This window comes from Pelophylax lessonae, assembly GCF_965119305.1.
Source record: "Pelophylax lessonae genome assembly, chromosome: 2".
In the NCBI taxonomy this organism is placed as follows: domain Eukaryota; kingdom Metazoa; phylum Chordata; class Amphibia; order Anura; family Ranidae; genus Pelophylax; species Pelophylax lessonae.
Window position 1 is genome coordinate 162,059,301 of NC_138769.1, and position 24,481 is coordinate 162,083,781.

At 41.7% G+C, this 24,481-nt stretch overlaps 1 protein-coding gene across 2 annotated transcripts in view; it reads right to left on the reverse strand.

Annotated features, from left to right (window-relative positions):
• Positions 1 to 24,481, reverse strand: part of LIMK1 (LIM domain kinase 1) — a 290,955-nt gene that overhangs the window by 106,983 nt on the left and 159,491 nt on the right. For both annotated transcript variants that reach the window (XM_082246022.1, XM_082246023.1), the window contains 3 exons: positions 20,280 to 20,418; positions 16,328 to 16,437; positions 9,484 to 9,654 (listed from right to left, as the gene is read on the reverse strand). In XM_082246022.1, coding sequence (XP_082102148.1) covers positions 9,484 to 9,654; positions 16,328 to 16,437; positions 20,280 to 20,418 — 420 coding nt within the window. The remainder of the gene's footprint in view (positions 1 to 9,483; positions 9,655 to 16,327; positions 16,438 to 20,279; positions 20,419 to 24,481) is intronic.

Genomic DNA, 24,481 nt, shown 5'->3' on the forward strand with positions numbered 1-24,481 from the left:
AGTATACTCCATCTGTGTCCTCTTACCATCTGCACTATACTTGACACCAGAACCTATCTGCTTACCATCACCTGCAACTCTCCTATACTACTTCTAGTGCTCACCATACAATAGCCTGTCTCTCATCTATATCCTCATATACTCTATCCCTCCATTTAAACATCTACTAATATATATAGTATATAAAAGGCTGTACACGGTGATGAAGTCCTGAGAGTTGGATATGCTGTTAAACAGATTCTCTACAAGGCTACTGAGTGTAATAATTCTGCAGCTGTAAATCCATCCACAAACAAAAATGCATGAACGTTACATACAGGCGCAGTTCCCAAGTGGGTTCTTACCAACTGCAGGGGTTTCTTACCAATCACAATGCAGATAAAATCCTATCCTCAAAATATTTCCGCATTACCTGTGGCGAAACAGACAGACATCCCTTCCTATTCCACTGCTGGAGGGAGAATATCTCTAGGAGGAATAGGATGTGGAATACAGCAGTATATACCTACGGTTATTCACACAGCCTAAATCCCTTCATAGAGCATACTACACCCCTCAACGTCTCTCCCGGATATATCCTGCACACCCAGAAATGTGTCCTACATTTCAGCAGGCAGTGGGGACATATTTTCATGTCATCTGGAAATGCCAGTTCATCCAGGATTTCTGGAAGGTAGTGGCCCTGGAAATTAATGCGGTCAACAATATTTCTAAAATGGTAGACCCCAAAGTGTTCCTCTTGGGTATCAATGACTCAGTGGCTCATTCTACTCATTAAAGGACTATTTTACATGTGTTTCTATGCTAGGAAGGTCAGTCTTAAAAATTGGAAGCTGTCTGCTCCCCCTACGGTTGCCCAGTGGTGTCTGTTAATCAACTCTGTATAACCTTTATACAAACGAACTTACATGGGTCGTAAATGCCTCCAGAAGTCTGAGAAAATTTGGAATGCATGGGTTACGGCCAGATCACTTACTCTTTAAATAAATGTTGTTGAAGGGAGGTCCTGTTTCTCCCAGCTATTGGTGTACACCCCCTGAAATTTCGGATAAATAGACTCCGGCTAGAAGTCCACCGGGCTGTAGACCCAAAAGCTTTGGCTGTCCACCTTCTGCTATACTTTTCAGGAACTGGTCCCCCCCCCCCCACTCTCTTCTCCTCCAATTTCTCCCCTCTTATATGCCCTCTTTCTCATCCACCCCCACCCCCTCCCTATTTCTCCCCCCCCCCGTATTATTTTCTTTTTTTTATACCTGTCCTAGCACTTCTTTGAATATCTCCTTTTCATCCTCTTTCTCTAGGGGTGTTTTAAGCAACTTTTCTATAGTAAACCCCTGTCCCCTGGAACTGGTGAATAACCTTACCAGCATAATTATTTTTTTAGCAATGTCTATAGACTCTCTCAATGGTTCTTAAGCTATGATAGTGATATTACACTCTGACAATGTGTTCTTTTCCTTGGTATGCTTGATCAATTCAATGGTTATGTCTGAAAATTTTCTACTACTAAAATTCTACTTTGAATTTTTTTTTATATGTATGTTCTCTTGGTGTATTGTGTACCTCATAGTTTTGTGAATGGATTCAGTTATTGCTTTATTCGCAAATAAAAACCTTTCTATTAAAACAAAAAAAAAATACTTTGATGGCCTCCCTTGTACTTGTATGTTTGTGGCAAACTACTTTTTACATCTTTTGGTAAAAAAGGCCTAGCTAATGGTTTCGTAAACCCATAGAATTATCAGTTTAAAAAAAACAGTTACATTTCTGGCACATACCAGGAATGTAGCTGTCATATTGGATGTGCTCTCAACCAAACTGTCAAACCATCCAATGGCTAGTGTCCTAACTGATCACATGTGCAGGATCATGGAAGTTGAATATTAAACAGAGGCAAAGAGGCAAAGCTTTCTTGGCTAAAAAAGATAGGAGGGTTTACTTCCACTTTAAAAGTGAAACACTACAGAAGAGTCATGTGAAAATCTCACATTATGGTGAAAATTAGAATTTGTCTGAATTTGGTTGTATGAGATTACACAAAACTCAAATCAAATGTAAATTAAAGTATATCCAAAGCCAATTCTTTTTGTTTTATAGGGAATAGTTAAAGCCTATCTCTGGGTAAATGTGACCACCCAGGCTAAGAGTTTTAATACCTCTGTCAGTTTTTTTTGTCATGAAGAAAGTGAGGGGAAATACCTTGTTAGGCATCTGTCACTGGAATAGGTGTTCCCATTTTAAGATTTCTCATCCATTCCGGTTTAAGTGACAACTATAAAAATTTGATATTCAAAGACCCTGGCTTATAGGCTGCTCCCTTCAGGTAAGCAATGCAGAGTAACACCAAAAAGAGGGGAAGGTCCTGTACACCAAGCTATGGAATTGTCAAAAGTACTTTAATCATGCTGGCTATTTTATTTGTTCATGAATAGGACATGTCTTCCCAGAGGGGCATGGTGAGACAAAAGAGAACCAAGTGCGATTATACTGAGGCTTGTGCAGACAGAAGAAGCATACCGTATTTTCCGGCGTATAAGATGACTGGGCGTATAAGACGACCCCCCTATTACATGATCTACCGGTAATACTTATACTTAGGTTACCTTGGAGATATTATACTCGGCGTATAAGACGACCTCCCATTTTTGGGGGATTTTTTTGAGGTTCAAAAGTAGTCTTATACGCCAGAAAATACAGTATATACATTGACAAACATATTGTGTCCGCGAATACTGCTTCTGGGTCTTCATCAAGTTTTTCCATGTCTAACTCATCTACCATCCACTTTCACCTCAGATAGAGAAGGTGGACATGTAGAAGAAGCCTGGTGCTTTTGGGCTCTAGACAGGGATGGCTGTATTAGGGCTATTAGTTGCCCAAAACATTTTGACATAGTTGCTGAGAAACCCACCTTAATTAGATAAGCTGCAGGTTGCATGGTAAAATCGGATGCAGAGGACAGTGTTACAGTAAGGTCCTGCTTCAGTACAAAGAAAGCAAAATTACTCTGAACAATTTGGGTGCTTTGCAGCCCATTGGCAGAGTGAATGTTTGTCTGAGCATTTGCCTGCTTTCCACCAATGCTATCAGCAAGGTACTCACGCAGTAGGGTGTGGAAAGAGGGTAAGTGTGTCTGGAAAAAGATACACAGCAACCCAGGTGGTTGCAAAAACCAAGTGGCGAAGGGGTGGGGGAGGAAGTGCCTGAGTAACTTAAAAGGCTCTGGGGAGCAGTGGTGGTACTAGTGTGACCAATGGTGTGATGTTACAGCTAGTCATCCACTTAACACAGGGCTCTGAATTGCTGAAAATTTTAAAGTTAAAACACTCAATAAGTGAACAAAGTTAAACACAATTTGTGATTTCCTGATAACTTTAACATAAATGTGAGTACTAGTGAGTACTATTGAGGAAACATTAATCAGTGGGCTACAAGTAGTTGCATGCTTGCTACAAGGCTAAAGCATACAGTCTGATAACACAATGAACGTGTCTTACGTTTCCACATCTCTTTCCCCTTTATTATTGGCACACTCCAGGAGCAGTCTTAAAGTGGTTGGCAAACAGGAAAGTAGACAGCGCTATCTGGATGGAAGTGGTTGACATTGAATCCTCAGAGTGTATAAATTGCAAGCCAATAGTGAGGGCTAAAGCAGTAGGGTTTATTATTCACAATGTAGTTTAGTTTCAATATATTTTTATTGAAAGAAATTTCACAATATAAAGAAAATGCTAGAATAATGACTGAACATATTACAACTTCCATCAAAACAGTAGTCAATTAATAAACTCGCTTTCACAGCCAATAAACATAACAGCAAGGACATCAAGTGAATAAACATAAGGGTACACCACCAGCCGATTCAGACAGAATGTTTAGTGACCAATACAGATGTAGATTTATCTACATCTGTATTGGTCACAATGTAGTTTAAAAGCCATTACAGGTTATATGATACCAAGCCGGTATAGGTGGATATGGATGGGCTAATCCACTGGGTCCGATGGGCAGGGAGATGGAGAGAGTCCACCGTGATGTGAGGCAAGTAGCTGCAGACACAGAGCCGCAGACGCCCGGGAGCCAAGCCAGAGACCGTCAGCGCACCCGTATGATGTCACAGAGGAGGAAGTGCAGAACCGAAGGGGTTGGCATTCAAACCAGCCTGGAACGCAGGGGGAAAAAACTTTTGCTGTGATGGCGCATTTCGCCGGCTTGTGCTTTGTCAAGTCACAGATTTGACGGCATCAAGAGTATTTGAAGCCCATGGTGATGGGGGCGGAGAGTGGGCACAGCAAATTGCAGACACAGATTGTTTTTAACCCATTCTTAAATGTATACACACAAGGCTATTATACAAATACAAGTGCATAATGTGTGCATACTATGTGTACAAAAATGAATGTGGAGCTGAAAGATAAAAATAAAAATAATACAAGATAAGCAATAATAAACAAAAAAATTATAAAAATACACAATGTGTATACCTGGTGCATAGTATAATTAAATTTCATATTTTGAATAAAGTTTTTCCAGAGAGAGAGAGAGAGAGAGAGAGAGAGACACTACCAGCATAAGGACCTAATTTAGAGTGACATATGAGAGTAAATTAGAATGGCGCCTAAAAGGACCGAAGTGCTGTCAGGATGGGCAGAGACTTTAATTTACATGATGGTATTCAATTCAATGCCTTCATAGAGGCTATTGGGGGACAGAGATCCGAATTTGAAAATCAAAAAAGTCTCCCTCCTACAAAAGGTGTACCCTTAGGAATGGCCTCAATCGCCATGACTTCCAGGGAACGGATATCTTTCCTATGAAAAAATTTGCGATGTTACCTATCCGCTTTCGCATGTTGCGTTGTGCATCTTACATAGAAAAGGCAGCACGGGCACCTAAGAACATAAATCACAAATTTGGTTGAACATGTAATGAATTGTTTGATATGAAAGGTATTTCCTTAGTTGTCAGTGATGATGAAGCATCCATGTAATATATATTGGCAAGTGAGGCATCCCCTTTTCTTGCACTGTCCTATTATCAAAACAGGATCTGATGTCTCCAATGGGTCTTTTATTGGTAGTTTACTCGGGGGCATGGTGTTTTTAAAGTTCGTGCTCTCTGAAAGGTGACCTGCAGGGCAGTTGGTGGAACTAGGTCTAGCTTCTGATCCAATTTTAAAATGTTAAAGTGTTTACAGATGATCTTGCAGATCGATCCTTATAGGCTGTGATTAATCTTACTGCGTTTGGGTTATCATTTGATGACTTTGCTTTTTTACTCTTACATGAGGGCCCCCTGTGTAAGTGTGTAAGTTAAAGGCCTCCTGTATCAACCCTGGAGGATAACCTTTGTCTACAATTTTTGGTACATAAAAGCTCCCTGTAGAATGTAATCTTCATCTCTAGAACAGTTCCTCCTTAGTCTGTTAAACTGGCCATTGGGGATATTTATTTTCCATGGAAAAATAGAGGTAAGAATTACAACCAGTGGGTTTGATGTGGTTCCTAATGATAATGGCATGATCATTATGAGCCAAGACTAAGTCCAAGAAGACCATGCGTGAAGGACAAGCCCATGGAGTTGGCATTGCAATGTGCTATAAATGGGGAGAACACATCCGGGCCACCCTCCCAGATGAAAAGGATGTCATCAATGTACCCGATGTAGAATATTAGGTGTCTGGCAAAAGGATTGTTGGCCAAGATGTGTTCATCCTCCCAGCAGTCCATGGTTACATTTGCATATACCAGAGCAAACTTAGCACCCATAGCTGTTCCTCTTAACTGCAGATAAAATTGATCTAAAAAAAGTGAATTTTACACTGTCCACCACAAAAATGAGCCTGTCTGGAATGGATATCCCCACTCTTTGTAAGGAAATATTGCACTACCCTAGTTCCTATGTCATTGGGAATAAACGTGTATAATGAAGAAACATCTGAGGATGCTTCCATGTAGTTATCTTCCCAAGAGTATTGTTTGAACATCTCTATGACATATATATATATATATCTATCATATACACACACATATATAAATATATATATATATATATCGCCTGCTCGCATTTTGGGAAATGATTGAGGGAGAGTGTGGGGCTGCCTCTGGAGCTGTTCTCCCAGCGATCAGCCCAGGGGAGAAGAGAGGAGAGGAAAAGGAAAGACAGCCAGATAATAACAGCTGTAACAGCTTTTATTTGAAATGCCGGGCGCTCGCCATCACACACAGCACTGCCTCCTGGCCCACCTCCTTTGATAGACAAAACACCGGTCCAATGCCGGGATGTGTGATATCTATCATAGGAGCCGATCCAAGAGGCAGGACTGTGTGTGATAGCGAGTGCCTGGCAATTCAAATGAAAGCGGTGACAGCGGAACGATCCCCGCACTGTAATTACCTGGCCGGCTTTCCTCTTCCTCTCCTCTCTCTTCCCCTGCACTGGTCGGGCTGCACTGACAGGCACAGGTGAGGCTGATATTGAGGGGCACAGGTGAGGCTGCATTAATAGGCACACATGAGGCTGAATTGATGGGCACTGATCAGGCTGCATTGATGGGCACAGGTGAGGCTGCTTGATGGGCACAGAGGAGGCTGCATTGATGGGCAAAGGGGAGGCTGCATTGATGGGCAAAGGGGAGGCTGCATTGATGGGCAAAGGGGAGGCTGCATTGATGGGCAAAGGGGAGGCTGCATTGATGGACAAAGGGGAGGTTGCATTGATGGACAAAGGGGAGGTTGCATTGATGGACAAAGGGGAGGTTGCATTGATGGACAAAGGGGAGGTTGCATTGATATACAAAGGGGAGGCTGCATTGATGGACAAAGGGAAGGCTGCATTGATGGACAAAGGGGAGGCTGCATTGATGGACAAAGGGGAGGCTGCATTGATGGACAAAGGGGAGGCTGCATTGATGGACAAAGGGGCGGCTGCATTGATGGACAAAGGGGAGGCTGCATTGATGGACAAAGGGGCGGCTGCATTGATGGACAAAGGGGCGGCTTCATTAATGGACAAAGGGGCGGCTGCATTGATATGCAATGATAGGCACAGGTGAGGTTGCATTGATGGGCACTGGTGAGGCTGCATTCATGAGCACTAGGGAGGGGACATTGATGGGCACTGGTGTGGCTGCATTGATGGGCACAGGTGAGGCTGCACTGAATGGCATTGATGAGGCTGCACTGATGGGCACCGGTGAGGTTTCACTGATGGGCACTGGTGAGGCAGCACTGATGGTCACTGATAAAGTTGTTATTAATATTTATTTGTGTAACTTCTGCATTAATACAAAAACATTTAACAGGGTAATTTTATGAGATAATTTATGAGGGAGTGTTTAGGGGCGAAATTAGGAGTAGGGTAGGGGTTGGGTGGGGCAACTGGTCGCGAGTAACCCTAAAGGCCTGGCTAGTAGCTCAGGACTTGAAATTTTGAACCCTGTATGTGTGTGTGTGTATATATATATATATATATATATATATATACATACATACACACACACACACACACACCCCACACACATACTGTATTTATACTCCCATATTTTTTACTATGAATTTTGATTATACTATGCACCAGTATATACAGTACATTGTGTATTTTTATAAATTCTATATGTCCTGCTATATATTTTTTTATTCATTATTGCTTATCTTTACTTGTATTATTTTTATTTTTATTTTTAGCTCCACAATAAATTTTTGTACACACATTATCACATTATCCACTTGTATTATTTGTATAATAACTGTGCATATACACATAATGATGGGTCAATAACAATCTTTCTTCGCAATTTGCTCTGCCCACTCCCAGCCCCCGTTCACCATGGGCTTTAAATACTCTTGTTGCCATCAAAATCCGTAACTTGAAAAAGTGCATGCGCGTAAAATGCATTCTAGGCTGGTTTGATTGGCATCCCCTTTGGTCCTGAACTTCCATCTCTGTGTTGTCACACAGGAGCGCTGACGTTCTCCAGCTTGGCTCCGTGTTAGCGGCTGGTTGCCTCACATCATGGTGGACTCTCTCGATCTCCTTGCCCATCTGACCCAACGGATATGAGCCCATCTATATCCACCTGCACTGGCTTGGTATATTACAACTTGTTATGGCTTTAAAACTACATTGTGAACAATAAACACTACTGTTTTAGCCCTCACTAGTGGCTTGCAATTTATACACTCTGAGGATTCAAAGTCATCTACTTCCATCAATATAACGCTGTCTACTTTCCTGTTTGCGTACCTAGTCACTGTGTGTACTATTTCCTAGTCACTGGGTGTACCATTTCCGATGGCTGCATTGGATTGGCCCTTAAGCAGTGGACAGTTTAATTCCCCATAGGGCACAGTATTTGGGACACTTTGTTGTTTCTGTCTTAAAGTGGTTGTAACCCTGAAAAAAAAAAAAACAAAAGAGATCTTATAGCAGGTTAAACAACACAGTGCTTGTGTCTAACCTATCCCTCTCTAAGCTGTAAAAAACCTGGTTAATCCTGCCTGTTCCTGTGTTCCACTTGGTGTGCTGACCACATCATGGCTACTGATCCCTGATTACCGTGGTCAGTTTAGGTACCCCTGTCATCCCGCTGCTCTCCTCACTCTCCCTGCCGGTCAGCTCCTGTGTGTGTGTGTAAGCCGCCCCTCTCCTCCTGCCGCTTCTAATAGTAAAGTAAAGTTAAATAAACTGCCAGCCCCTCTCTTTTATGATGCTATCCTACACTGTGTAAAGGTTAGTGTAAAACGATGCCTCCAAATACCTTATCTCCGATCTGTTCTAGCAGCTCATGTGCCCTCCCGCCGTTCTCCTCCTATCTAAAGGCTACAGCGGGAGGGGCTGAGCAGACAGCACAGCGGTCACATGACCTACCCGGATGACATCAGAGGGAATTTCCCGCTGTAGCAGAGGAGGAGGAGAGCAGCTGGAGGTCACATGACCGGCCATAAAAGATCGGAGATGAGGTATTTAGAGGCATCCTATCACACTAACACTAGCACAGTATAGGATGGATTTATAAAACAGGGGGGCTGGCAGTTTTTTTTTTTTATCTTTACAACCACTTTAAGGGTGGTCTGGGAACTATAGGAATAAACCACAGATCTGCACCCGTATAGCAAAGTGTTGAGGTGAGCGCCCAAACAGGATCCAGTACCCATAACAACATTACAGGGTGGGGCATGGGTATGGTTCCCAAGGTATTACCAAAGTTGCACTGTTCCTTATTGCTAAAAATGACTATATCTACAACTCATAGCACATTAGTGTAATGGTCAGTGGGAAGAATGCTCTTTACACTTGTGGCCATTGGGACCCTCTTAAAGATAGCTAAAAAGATCAAAGGTGTCAGTGGGAACTTATCTGAGAGGCAGAAATTGCTCAAGGACCCCTAGCAACCTCTGGAGGAACCCTGGTTTAAAGAGTTTGTAGAAAGGTCAGTAACAAAATAGGTCTATCATAAAGAAAAAAAAAAACAGAAGTACTTACTCACGGACTCGCACAGTATGAGAGTGCTCAGCACAGGATGGAGTGATAGAAATAGACAGCCCACGTCTGCCATCTGATGCAGGAAGAGATACCAGAGTCACTGTGTGTGGTGATCGAGAGACTGGAGAGTCAATCACTGGAGTCAATGAAATTTGATAGTAGCATGGTCCACTGTGACAAACATGAGAAAAACATTGTTGTTTGGCTTCTTTATACATGTGTTTCAACTGAATATTTGACTCTTTTTCTAAGTTCAGCTTTAAATCCCATTGCTTTATTTTTTTTATCTTTAAGGCCTCATGCACACTGGATGCTATCAAAACGTCAGTAGAAAGCTTTAGCTGTAGAAGGTGTTTTTCAGCTTTTTTGCAGTAGCGGTTTTCAGCGTTTTTCAGCTGTAGCGTTTTTTTAACTTTCTTTTTTTGAAAATCTATACTCCCACAAAAGCTTATGGCTCAAAAAATGTTAATACGCAGAATAGCTGCGTTTTTTGGCGTTTTTCAGCTGAAAAACTCCTCTCAAAATCCACTAGTACTGGGGCGTTTTTTCCATCCAGAAAACTCCCCTGCCAAAAATTGCAGATAACAGCTTATGTGTGCATGGACACAAAGGATAACATGCTGGGGAGTTTACTTGCTGCAAAAAAAAAAAAAAACGTCTGACGCCAAAAACAGCAGCTGTAAAAACGTCCAGTGTGCATAAGGCCTCATGCACACTTGATGTTATCAAAACGTCAGTAGAAAGCTGTAGCTGTAGGAGGAGTTTTTCAGCTTTATTGAATGAAGTAGCGTTCCACAGGGTTTTTTAGCTTTTTTCAGCTGTAGCATTTTTTAGCAAAACTATATTCCCACAAAAGCTTATGGCTCAAAAAGGTAAATTAACGCTGAATAGCTGTGTTTTTCAGCATTTTTCAGCTTTTATTAGAGTTAGAGCATTTTTTTTTTTTTTAAATAGAAAATAAGTTTATTTGTGCTGCAAAAATACAATACAAAATACATAAACTCATTAACACGTGAGTTACACTCTTGTGAAACACTTAAAGTGAAATAAGTGAAACGAGATATACCTTCACCGTACAAAAGAAGAGGTACAATGATGCAATGTTATAAATATCTCACTCAGCAGCACCCCGCCCTGGTGATATATCAATTACATCCTGTCACTATAAGCAATAATCAAACAATCATATCCATACCCCGGCCCCACCGCCTCCCCCCTCCCCCCTCCCCCCATCCCCCAAAGACTTCAGAAAAAATAAAATCACAAAAAATGTATACATTAAATGTACGAGTACTCTCTAACCACCGACTCCAAATTGTATCAAATTTCTTGGGATACCCCCTGTGTTTATAAATCAACCGTTTATAACGAAGAGCAGAATTTATTTCCGCGATCCAGTCCTGAAGATTAGGGACTGATTCACGCATCCACTGTCTGGCTATAAGTTTGCGAGCACTAAAAATAGATTCCTGAAGAAAAATGGTAAAAAATGTATCAATGTCACAGTCAGGGAACAAACCTAACACACAGGGCAAAACATCCAACTGTAAGGGGGAGCCCATATGATCATGCAAAAACTTAATAACCTGTGTCCAGTAAGCCTGAATATCCGGGCAAGACCAAATGAGATGTATAAAAGTACCCGGTTGCAAGGGGCAACGAGGGCAGGAGGAGTTGTATGACCACCTATATTTCGATATTCTAAGCAGAGTAAGATAAGCTCTATGCAAGATGTTCAGCTGAGTCACACGCTCTGAAAGTTTGGGTGAAGCCAACCTAGGGCCCACCAAGATATCGTCCCAATCCATCTCATCCAGGGGACCCGTATTCAAAGCCCAACGAGCCTGTATCCGGGTCACCTGGCGATCATCCTCAACACCACGCAATTCAATGTATAAGGAAGAGATAAGACCCTCATGCGTGTCGCCCAACAGCACCTCAAGCAGAGGGATATCTTGTAAAACGGGAAATTGTGTCAAGAATTGTGCATGTAATGCGTGACGCAACTGTGTGTATCGAAAAAAACATATGTGGAGGGAGATCATACTCAGCTTTAAGTGATTGAAAGGAACGAACACCTGAATCACAAAGCACCTGGCCCAGATACAGTATGCCCCTAGTTGCCCACAACTGACAATCCGGGATAGATAGAAGCTCTCGCAGGCCTGAGTTATGCCATAAGGGGGTCCTGGTGTGTATCTGAGGGTAATTTAACTTTTTTGCCGCTATCGGCCAAATCTTCCGGTGATGGAACAACAAATTATTCATCACCATTACTTGAGGCGAAGGACCACATTTTCGTAAAAGTACCTGCATAGGGGTGTAAACAGCTTGAGGAAATCCATGACAAACTAAGGTTTGGTATCTGGTAGCCTCCAATTTATTAAAATAAAAAAATGGGAAAGTTGCGACGCAAGGTAATAAGATTGGAAATCCGGTATAGCCACACCCCCCTTATCCGTGGGGTTTTTAAGTGACGCCGATGTTAACTTATGGCGCTCAGGTCCCCAAACAAAGGAATTCAGGATACGGTCAATAATTTTAAATCATTTCAGTGGGATTGGGACAGGGGAGTGCCAAAAGGCATAAAGAAATTTTGGTAATAAAATCATTTTAATAAGATTCACCCTACCCATTAATCCCAATGGCAACCTAGCCCATGTTTGAGTACATTGTTTAAGCATATCAATTAGAGGTTCAATATTGTCCTGCACATAGTCTGTAGGAAATTTGGTAACCCCAAGATACCGAATCGCCGCAACTCGCTGCAAAGGGAGGGAAGAAGAAACTTTTGAGGGTGGGGATGGGTCCAGTGGTAATATTTGAGATTTAGACCAGTTGATATGTAGGCCTGAATGGGATCCAAACTGTTCTATTATACGCAACGCGGAACATAAAGAGTCATCCGTGTCTTCCAAATATAGGAGCATATCGTCCGCGTAAAGACCGATCTTTTCAGTCAGGTCCAAATGACACAATCCATGGACATCAGGGTGACACCGAAGCTGGAAAGCCAAAGGCTCCACAGCCAACGCGTAAAGCAAGGGTGATAAAGGGCAGCCCTGTCTGGTACCTCGGCCTAGAAGGAAAGAATCTGATGTCCATCCATTGACCGATATCCTGGCTACAGGTTTATAATATAGTACTTGGACCCATCTAATAAATTCTGGACCAAATCCAAAAGCACGCAGGCATTCCCATAGATAACTCCACTCAACTGAGTCAAAGGTCTTGGCAACGTCTAGCGCCACCAAGGCTCTAGTACCCACCCCATCATGAAGAGCCTGCAGATTCATATATAAAAACGGCGAATATTCATTGCAGTATTTTTGCCCGGCATAAAGCCAGTTTGATCAGAGTGTATCAAGGAAAGTATGGCCTTATTTAGGCGAAGCTCCAACAATTTAGCTAAAATTTTAATATCCGCCTGTAGAAGGGAGATGGGACGGTAGGATTCTGGATATAAAGGGTCTTTACCAGGTTTGGCAGAATAATAATATTGGCTTCTCTCATAGAGTCTGGCAGATGGCCGATGTCATGAACATGGGTATAAAGGGAAAGGAGCGCCGGGGATAAGGATTCAGAAAAAGTCGCATAAAAATCGAGGGGTAAACCGTCGGAACCGGGGGCTTTACCCATGGCCAAAGAGGCAATGGCAGTGGCAATTTCATCTACTGATAAAGGAGCATCCAATTCCGCACGCTGGGCATCGGATAACTGGGGCAAGGACATACGGTGAAAAAATTCTCGGGTGTCCTGGGTGGCAACCGACGACTGAGAGGTATATAATTGAGCATAAAAAGAACGAAACGCAGCAGCCACCTGCGGCGGTTCAGAAATAAGAGTCCCATCAGAGTCCCTAAGCTGAACCACAACCGGAGGTTTAGTATCCAGATGGGCTAGATATGCCAAAAGTCTACCTGCCCGCTCTCCCTGTTCAGAGTTAGAGCATTTTAAGGCCTCATGCACACTGAACGTTTTTACAGCTGCTGTTTTTGGCATCAGATGTTTTTTTCTGCAGCCAGTAAACTCCCCAGGATGTTATCCTATGTGTCCATGCACACATAGGCTGTTATCAGCAGTTTTTGGCAGAGGTGTTTTCTGGCTCGAAAAAACCCCCAGAACTAGTGGGTTTTAAGAGGCGTTTTTCAGCTGTAAAAACCATCTAACTCTAAAAAAAAAGCTGAAAAACGCCCAAAAAACGCTGAAAAACTCAGCTATTCTGCGTTTATCAACGTTTTTGAGCCATACGTTTCTGTGGGAGTATAGTTTTGTTATAAAAAACGCTACAGCTGAACAACGCTACTGCAAAAAAGCTGAAAAACTCTTCTACAGCTACAGATTTCAATTGATGTTTTGATAACATGCATGCATTTGTGCATGAGGCCTTACAGCTGAAAAACGCCTCTTAAAACCCACTAGTTCTGGGGTTTTTTTCCAGCCAGAAAACGCCACTGCCAAAATCTGCAGATAACAGCCTGTGTGTGCATGAACACATAGGATAACATGCTGGGGAGTTTACTGGCTGTAGAAAAACTGAATTTTTGTAAAATCTTACCTGTAAAATTCCTTTCTCTGAGTCCTTAGACAGTCGCCGCCGCCTCTAAGTCATCACTGTTGGGTATTGACCCTAGCTACTCCTGTGGAGCGGAAGTCAATACCCAACAGTGATGACTTAGAGGCAGCGGCGACTGTGGGAGGACGTAAGAGAAAAAAAATTTTACGCCAAAAACAGCAGCTGTAAAAACGTCAAGTGTGCATGAGGCCTAAATATAAATGGTATGTGAATGCCTACTGTTTTACGAAGGGATGCTGTACTTAAAGTGTATCTAAACCCAAGAAAAGAAATGGAATATATTGCAGCTTGCCAATCCTTAGATGTGGTGGCTGCTTTAGTTTTCTTTTTCCCCTTTATTTTCATCTGGTGATCCTGCCAGTAACACACAAGCCATCTTAGGATGGCTCCTCTATCTCTTTAGGGGACATCTGAGGTCTATTCGATCCTAGATGTCTCCACTGTACTGCAGTGGAGTACAGTGGCAGCGATCCAGATAAATGACAGCGCTTGACATCATACATGTCGCTTCGTTGTCCATTCACAGAAGGGAGGAATAATAAGTGGATGCTTGTTACTCTCCCTCTACTCCACCCAGAGACACTTCTCATGACTGCACTGGGCCTGCAGGTAGGACAGCCGAGCCCGGTGTACATGGGTGAGGTCCCACAGGGAGGAAAGGTTGGGGGGGTCAGGTGGCTTCATAACCGCTTGTATCACTTTAACGTGAAAGTGAGTGTGGAATGTTAAAAAAGCACCTGGTCTCAGCACTTTTTTTAAACAATGCTGGGGCTGTAGTGGTTAAAAGTAAATAAGGGTTTAATTTATTTATTTTTTTAAATTAATGGTCTTTTTTATAGTAGAAATTAAAAAAAAAAACCCAGTGGTTACTAAATACCACCAAAAGAAAGCTACAGCTGCCTGAAAAATGAAATAAAATTAATTTAGCTCCATTGCTGCATTGTATGCATACTGTAATTGTCAGTCAGACCATTAGAGTGCTGAAAACTGAAAAATGGCCTAGAAATTAAAGAGGTATTACAAGCTGGTATACAAAGCAATTAAAAAAATAATAGACGTAGGGCCCTTTCACACACGGAGTCCGTCAGACGGACTCCGTTTTTCTCAGCGGTGGATCAATCCGCCGATCCCCTGCTAAGCAGGAGGTGACAGCTCCGTCTCCGCTCTGTGTTTGGAGACAGAGCTGTCAGGATCGTCTGTCCGTTCTCATCCGATCCCATCCGCTGGACGGATGGAAAATAGGGTTTCTATCCATCCATATTTGATGGATCGGATGTCAGCGGACATGTCTCCGCTGACATCCGATGCCCCATAGAGATGCATGGTGTGACCATTCAGATCCGCTAAAAAAACTGACCGGTCCGCCTGTGTGAAAGGGGCCTTACTCACAAGAGCACCAGGTAAAAGTAAAAGGAAAAAAAAAAGTAAAAAACAAAAAAACAAAACAAAAACTAATGTAGTTACCATTTCTGAGGCTCCGTTCACATGTAGGCATTTTGGGGCGTTTTTGGGGAGTTTTTCTGCTCTAGGATCAGCTCTCAAAACGCCCAACAAGACAAATCCTATTCATTTCAATGGCCCCTGTTCACATCTGAGCGTTTTGATGCTGTGAGCAAAACGCCCAACGCTCAAAAAAGTACATGAGCTTCTTTTTGGACAGATTACAGGCGTTTTCCATTGGTCTCTATTCAATCTAAAAACGCCTGCACAAAAATCGCGGTAAAAATCGCTGTAAAATCGCGGTAAAAAATATATAAAATGTTTGTTACGCATTAACATTATTACCTATTATCAGTTCTTTTTGGACAGGATAACTATAGTTATCCTGTCTCCATGTTCTCCAAATCCTACTCCACAGTGGTATCATGCAAAAATTTGATCTAACAAGCTTAACTATACTGTATGCCAGTTTGATAAACAGTTCCGTATTTCATGCTTTTCTATCATTAGGAATCGAGGCGCTATGAACTGAATGCTCTGCACAATTTGCCATGAGGGAATAAAGGTATTGTTTGCATCCTACAGCCGGCAAAGATGAAGAAAACAAACTCTCTTCTTTGGATTACTTATTATGAAAATTACATGAAAATATCTTCTGTTTTAGCAATGCAATTTTGTTTCCTTTACAGAATTTTAGTACAGCCGCTTTTGTTTTTTTGTCTCCTAATATTTCCGGAATGGATATAATGTCCATGTACAACAATGTAACATTTAAAGCCAATCCAGTATGTTGTCTTTAGCCCCCAAAATACATTTCTTTTGTCTTACCAGTACAACTTGGACCTTTCCACCAGAGCATATGTCTCTCCATCACCAATGAAAGCGGTACATCGTGAACACAAGAAGCATTCTGGATGATACTTGTGCTCTCCCGCTACCTGTAAAAGCAAAAATATGATTTGATGAAAATACTGCAGAGGAAGCATCAATTTCTGAGGACAACTTTTGGTCTAGGTTCACACTATGAACTGCATGTGAATCGCACAGGAACCGCACCCCATTCCCATGCAATTCAGATTTTGAATGGGCTCAAATCACACTGCATCCCACCAAAGAACTGCAGGTACCTTTTTTTTTGCAGCTGCATGGCAACAGCATCGCATGGTCATTTTGTACCAAGTGATCCGGTGCAGGCAAAGCACACTGTGACTGAGATATGTTTGGGGAGTCAATAACTTTGTATTGACACCAGCAGCAGATTGCAAACACAGTGCAATTGCAATGCGGTGCAGGAAACACACAGGGATTGCTGCGTTTCCCACACCGCATACAGTATCTCCCAAAAATGAGTACACCCCTCACATTTTTTAAATATATTATATCTTTTCATGTGACAACACTGAAGAAATGACTCTTTGCTACAATGTAAAGTAGTGAGTGTACAGCATGTGTAACAGTGTAAATTTGCTGTCCCATCAAAATAACTCAACACACAGCCATTAATGTCTAAACAGTTGGCAACAAAAGTGAGTACATACCTTGTGTGGCCATCATTCTCCAGCACTGCCTTAACCTTCTTAGGTATGGAGTTCACCAGACCTTCACAGGTTGCCACTGGAGTCCTCTTCCACACCTCCATGACGACATCACAGAGCTGGTGGATGTTCGAGACCTTGCGCTCCTCCACCTTCCATTTGAGGATGTGTCACAGATGCTCAACACGGTTTAGGTCTGGAGACATGCTTGGCCAGTCCATTACCTTTACCCTCAGCTTCTTTAGCAAGTCAGTGGAAGGCTTGGAGGTCTGTTTGGGGTCGTTATGTTGGAATACTGCCCTACAGCCCAGTCTCCAAAGGGAGGGGATCATGCTTTGCTTCAGTATGTCACAGTACATGTTGGCAATCATGGTTCCCCAGTGCTGGCAGCACTCATGCAGCCCCAGACCATGACACTCCCACCACCATGCTTGACTGCAGGCAAGACACACTTGTCTTTGTACTCCTCACCTGGTTGCCGCCACATACGCTTGACACCATCTGAACCAAATACGTTTATCTTGGTCTCATCAGACCACAGGACATGGTTCCAATAATCCATGTCCTTAGTCTGATTGTCCTCAGCAAACTGTTTGCGGGCTTTCTTGTGTATCATCTATAGAAGAGGCTTCCTTCTGGGACGACAGCAATGTAGACCAATCTGATGCAGTGTGCAGCGTATGGTCTGACTGACAGGCTGCCCCCCCCCCCTTCAACCTCTGCAGCAATGCTGGCAGCACTCATTCATCTATTTCCCAAAGACAACCTCTGGATATGACGCTGAGCATGTGCACTCAACCTCTTTGGTCGACCATGATGAGGCCTGTTCTGAGTTGAACCTTTCCTGTTAAACTGCTGTATGGTCTTGGCCACTGTGCTGCAGCTCAGTCTCGGTCTTATAGCCTAGGCTATCTTTTTGTAGAGCAACATTTTTATTTTCAGATCTTCAGAGAGTTCTTTGCCATGTTGAAATTCCAGTGACCAGTATTAGAGTGAGAGAGATAACACCAAATTTAACACACCTGCTCCCTATTCACACCTAAGACCTTGTAACACTAACGAGCCACATGACAGCAGGGTGGGAAAATGACTAATTGGGCCCAATTTGCACATTTTCACTTAGTGGTGTACTCACTTTTGTTGCCAGCGGTTTAGACATTAATAGATGTGTGTTGAGTTATTTTGAGGGGACAGCAAATTTACACTGTTATACAAGTTGTACACTCACTATTTTACATTGTAGCAAAGTGTTATCACATGAAAAGATATAATAAAATATTTACAAAAATGTGAGTGGTGTACTCACTTTTGTGAGATACTGTATTTGCGGTGCCATTATATCTTAATGGCACCACAAACGTGGTGTAATTTTCCCATGATTGTTGTGCGACAAAAAGCACAAAAAAAGGCAGCACCAAACGCGCCTGGCTCAGTTTTGGTACATGGGCTTCTTTGGTGTGTTTTTGGAGAGGAAGGAGGCCCATTCAAAATGAATGATGCCTTTTCAAAAAATGCTCCACAAAAAAAAAAACACAATGCGGCAGTGTCTCTCCCTGTCACTCAGGTGTGAACTTAGCCTAACAGACATGCTGTAATAAAATATTTTAGATGCCATTAGCACAGGGAAGGACTCAAACTCTTTGGCCTTGGGGGCAGATAAAACCAACTAGTCCTTCCATGGTAATAACAGATTTATGTGGGTTGTGGGTTAAAAAAAGTGTACAATGGAAAGTGTGTCATGGCGTCTCATTGACTGGTGGGCGAAGGGAAGGGTGAGTGTTCCCAGAAGCTATGGTTTATTCTGACAGTCATTTTCACATTCGTTTCTTTTGCAGCTCTCAGCATTCAGTCACTTGACATCTCAGAGACTTCTCTGTCAGGCGTGGTGATCACAGATCTGAACAGGAAGCAGGGAGCAATCATACACAGCATGCGTCACTGACTGTTGGTTCTGCTCTGAGTAATGTCTGAATGTATCTCCACTCAAGGCCACTAGGCCAACATCAAGCAGAAGTTACCCAAGCTCAAACGCACAATTGAAAAATACTTGCTGATATTCGGTGATCAAGTTGGGGGATCCCCACTCCCCTGTTCAAAAATCCAAAGCAAAAATTAAGCTGACAACTTGATAACTCCTTAGAATTATCCTTTTTTTTTTGGCTACATCATACATACACAGGATCAATGTGGACATGTTTCTATGCTATGAGTAAGGCTGTAATAGCCGAAACATGTCATGATCCTGTGTATACGATGTAACCAAATAAAGGATAATACCAAAGATTTTTCGAGTTGCCAGCTTAATTTCTGCACCAGGCCAACATATCTTATTAGCACACGGCCCCTACCTCCTTCAGCCAAGTTCTTGCCTGCAGTAGCATTAGTAAGCTATATTACATATATATTACATATATATACACACATACATATTAAATATATATATAAAAAAAAAAAATGTACACATATCACAAGGCTGACAATAGAACCATGGTTTCTGAAAGAGATCTGCATGTACTTGACATTGACACAGTATTAATGAGCCTTCTGAATTTCTGCTGAGAGGCTTTATGCTCCTGGGTCGCCTCCAATAAATATGCAAAATGCAGTTTTAAATTGGCTAAGTGAGTAACCATCTACATTTGCATGATTTTATGGTTCTGCTTGCAGCATTTGGAAGAATAATATTGTGTACATGATAGACTTGGGTCTGCATTTACATCCTACTTCTGATTATTTCAGTTACCAACTAGCATTTACACAAAGTGCAACTCTAACCAGCAATGCCCCTGCCTCCATTCCTTTCATTAAAAACATGTTCTCTGCTGCAGTGAAACCACTTTTAGCCCCCATTCACACTGGGGCGACGCTACTTCGCACCGCGACCTCCGAGGTCGCGGTGCGAGCAGCGCGCCGCTACCTCAGAGCGGCCGCCACGGACTTCGTAACATTGAAGTCTATGGCGGTCGCCTCCTGGTCGCCCCAAAGAAGCTCCGGACCCTTTTTCTGAGTCGGAGCGACTTGTGTCGCTCCTATCAGAATGGGTCCGCAGCTTCCCTATGGGAGGCGACCTGCGGCGACCTGTGAGGCGACCAGGTCGCCTCACAGGTCGCCCCAGTGTGAACGGGGGCTCAAGCCTTCAGCATAGGGAATGCTACAACTCACAATCACAACAACACACAGAAACAATATAGTACAGTATATTTGTAAACCTGTGGGAGGTGGCAGTTGCTTTTTACTGTACATACCATTACTAGTCCTTTAGTGATGTGCTCTAAGCAACCCTGACACATGCCACCAAACCGTGCCCAGTAGTGCTTTTTACAGAACAGTCTTCCGTCCTTTTCATAGTACCGATGGGACAAAGACACACCACAGTCACTGCATCTGTAAAAGAGGAATCACATCACTATTAAAATAAGCAAATAAACATAAATAAGATAAACATTCTTTTTTTTTTAGGAGTCATTTTTCCACGAAAGTACGGTAGCACTATCAGACAACTATAACAGCACAAAGAAAAATGGGGGATTTCTGCGCTAAGAATAGTGGAATGCAATGAAAATAGTGAGAAAAAAGCTGCTGAGACAAGACCAACAGACAGTGGTCCAAAATGTATAAATAAAAAATAGTGTAGCGCTAATATATATATCACATGTGAATAAATGAGTAATAATCATATATAATGAACATAGATAATAAGTGTTGAAAAAGTCCAAAAGAACATAAATTGTGCACATAAAGTCCCAAAAAGGTGTGGGTGAAAGATCAAGCCCAAAAGGCAAAAAACTTGTATCCAAGGCCAATAATTAGAATTCTTCTTGTGACACCCACAGGGAAGTCCAGGCAGGGGACACCACTGGCCATATTGTTCTGGTAAGCTGCTTCCCATTATCATTTCACAGTGGTGTCCCCTGCCTGCACTTCCCTGTGGGTGTCACATGTATCTATGTTCATTATATATGATTATTACTCATTTATTCACATGTGATTTATTCACATGTGATATATATATATATATATATATATATATATATATATATATATATATATATATATATATATATATATATATATAACAAAGCGCTACACTGTTTTCTATTTAACTATAACATAACAGCACAACTGTGGTGAAAACGTATACCACAGTCCTATAGACAGATCAATGATGACCAGTGTAATCTATCGCTGCATTTTGAAGTATATCTGTCACAACAGAGCTGGCGAGTTGTGTCTGATCTAATACTTCTGTGTTGAAGACAAAGGGGGGGGGGGGATTCACTAAAACTGGAGCACTCGGAAACTAGTGCAGCTGTGCGTGGCAGCCAATCAGCTTCAAACTTCACTGAAGAGAAAGCCGCTCCAGATAAGCATATGAGCCATTCTTTTACAGCACAGCCAGGGTTTAGGTGAAGATGGCACAGCTCATCTGCAGATACACAATCAAAAGAAATCCAGTATTAGTTGCAACACTTCACCTTTACAGATCCTTCATGCAGAAGACATCACAGACAGTGCAGGGTACAGTAAAAGTTGACACATTTTGTGCTGTGACTAGCACCTACTCATAACCTCAACTGGGTTATGAGTAATTGCAAGTTAAAGTGCGAAACGCGTCAACTTTTACTGTACCCCGCACTGTCTGTGATGTCAGTAAAGGTGAAGTGTTGCAGCTAATACAGAATTTATTTTGATTGTTTCTAACTTCAGCTTGTTCAATTAAGCTTTGACAATAAAACCTGAAAGCTTATTGGTTTCTATGCAGAACTGCACCAGATTTTGCACTTTGCAGTTTTAGTAAATCTCCTCCAGAATGTCTTAAAGCATCAGTACAACAACCAGACAACTAGCAGTTCTAAAAGACCAGTTCAGCAATGGCCAACACATTTCTCTTGGGACAAATTTCCTTGGAAGATCTATTATTAGAATTTTTTTTTTTTACAGTTTTGTACCCTATGTAATAAAGTACATATAGTATTTGTCCCATGTTTCCAAGTTCTAATTATTTATGAGTACTGACCTGTCTGCCAATCAGACAACAGCTATGAAGAAGATGGCTGATTCACACCTACAGCTTGTCTAGGCTATAAACACTTTTCTAAGAGAACAGTAATTCAGAAGGAAGGGGGATACGTGTCAGCCTTTAAACTCCTCTTGACATTGCTGGTCTCAGGAAAGTGTTCACAGCCGAGATAAGCCGCGGCTTTAAATCAACCATCTCTTTTAAAGCGTTTTTTTGATCGCCCAAAGTAGGAGGAGAGGGGAGCAGGTTGGCATGCATAGCTACTGTAGGGTTAGAAAGCACTTAGAAACGTGAGAAAATGCTACAGAATTGTAAATAAAAATTATATTAATTGATCTTCTTTAACGCTGGATTCAGCGTTGAAAAAATTCATGGCAATGCATATTATGTGCATTGGTGTGCTGTAGTGCTGTTCACTCTGAATGGCACACTAATGCCCATTCCTAACACATCTACATTGCAGCACAACACACAGCCACAATGCCGTATGTTTAAAGAGAACTATCCAAATAACTTCTACCTTAATCATTTTACAAATACCCATATGCAATTAGGTGTTCAATATACAAAAATAATACAATTCCAAAAAAAAAACAAAAACAAATAAAAATAAAATACAATAAAAAAATTATTGTGCTCAAAGAAAAAAAGTCAGTGTTATAGTTCATTTCAAGGGAGATATGAAGAGGAGTGTAAAATGTTCCACAAACACTCCTTAAATGAAAGTTTACTGTGGAAAGGACACCACACACAGTGCAAGGTGGCTTGCCAGATACTATTGACCCTCATAAAGAGGAGTGGTCAGTCGAGGTTGTTTATATTAATCCTCCTTGGCATTCCACTCCTTCCAATCTCTCTGCACCATGAGGCAAGGAATCACCAGAACACAATAATCTGATAAGAGAAGGATACCCTGGACTGACTGCCTAGAGAACTTTCGACACCCACTGACCATATGTTGTGGTGTCCTGTGCCAATAAAAATGGTGAATGTACTTTTTTGTGTATTCTGCTGCTTTAAACAGTCTACTCGAATGGCCCGCCTTAACAAAACATACATCAATGTGCCAGAAAGTGTGCAGTACAGCAAGTACAATAAACACAATGCACCAGAATGTGTTTGTTTAATTGGGACCTAAATACAAGATGTATAGTTTGGGGCTTTCCCATCCTTTGGACAGCATTTAAAATGTGCCCAACCGGCAGGACATAGTGACAGCATTATTGTGCATATTCCACTGAATTTAAAATGTACATAAACTATATAGTAGGATCTATAGTAGGAACTGCAGTTCCTTATACTAGACACTAGATGGTGCCTACTGTATGTAACACTGCTCCAAATTTGGCAATTCTGCCCACAACAGGGGATAGACTGTAGAACTGTTACTTTTCACCTCTGTCAAACAAAGGACCCCTCATCTATGTACCCGGTGTATGTATGTATGTAAAAGTGTATATTACTGTTCTCTAAATATCAGAGTCTAAACAATTCCTTGTTTTTAAAACAGATAAAAAATATCTAAATCTGTTTGTTGCTTTTTGACAAAATCACACAATCAAAATATACTGGCTAAAAGGAAGACTTACTGTGGGGTAACCACACCAAAATGCTGAAACATTTTCCAACACATCACACTTGCTATACATAGAAAATTCACAGGTGTGGAAAAAAAACTTGTACCTATGAGATTGTTTAGTCATAAGCCTCCACTGATGGCAGCTGGTAATCATTATTATTATTTATTTATTTTTTTAGAAGGCTGAAAGAATTGGTGGTGTCTATTTCATAGAACAAAATTACAATTCCAACAATACCAAGCTACATTGGTTGAACCAAAGGAATTATCCCGAATAAATGGTTAGATGTAAAGAGCCCTACCCTAAAGAAGTGGTGTGATAAGAGTGGACTACATTTACAATATGGTGTATCTGGGAAGTAGGGAAGAACAACCTAAATAGATGTTGGAAAAATGGGGAAATTGGGAAGACTCCAAAAAATCTGGTAAATATCTAGAAATCTTAATGGTAGATATAGGATCAAATGTAGAACTCGGTGAGGACCTGAGAGTTATGCCCCGTACACACGTGCAGATTATCTGAAGACTTTTGTCTGCAGACTTACCAAAACCATATAATATGAGGTCAAACCTAAACACTTTCAATTTGTATGCAATCCGGCAGGCCCTTGCACTACATAGAAAAGGTAAATCTGAAGACAAAAGTCTTCAGATAATCTGTAGAGAACAACATCAAAATAGTGAAACTGATTGGGGGGTAGGAGGGGAGGGTAGGATCGGGTTAGAACGGGGGGAGTTGGGTGGAGGGTAATTGGGGATTAATTTGTACTGACATTTAATGTGAGATAAGTGCTTATGTCTCTCTCTTTTTTTTTTTTGTTAACAGTATTTTGGGAAAATTTATAAAA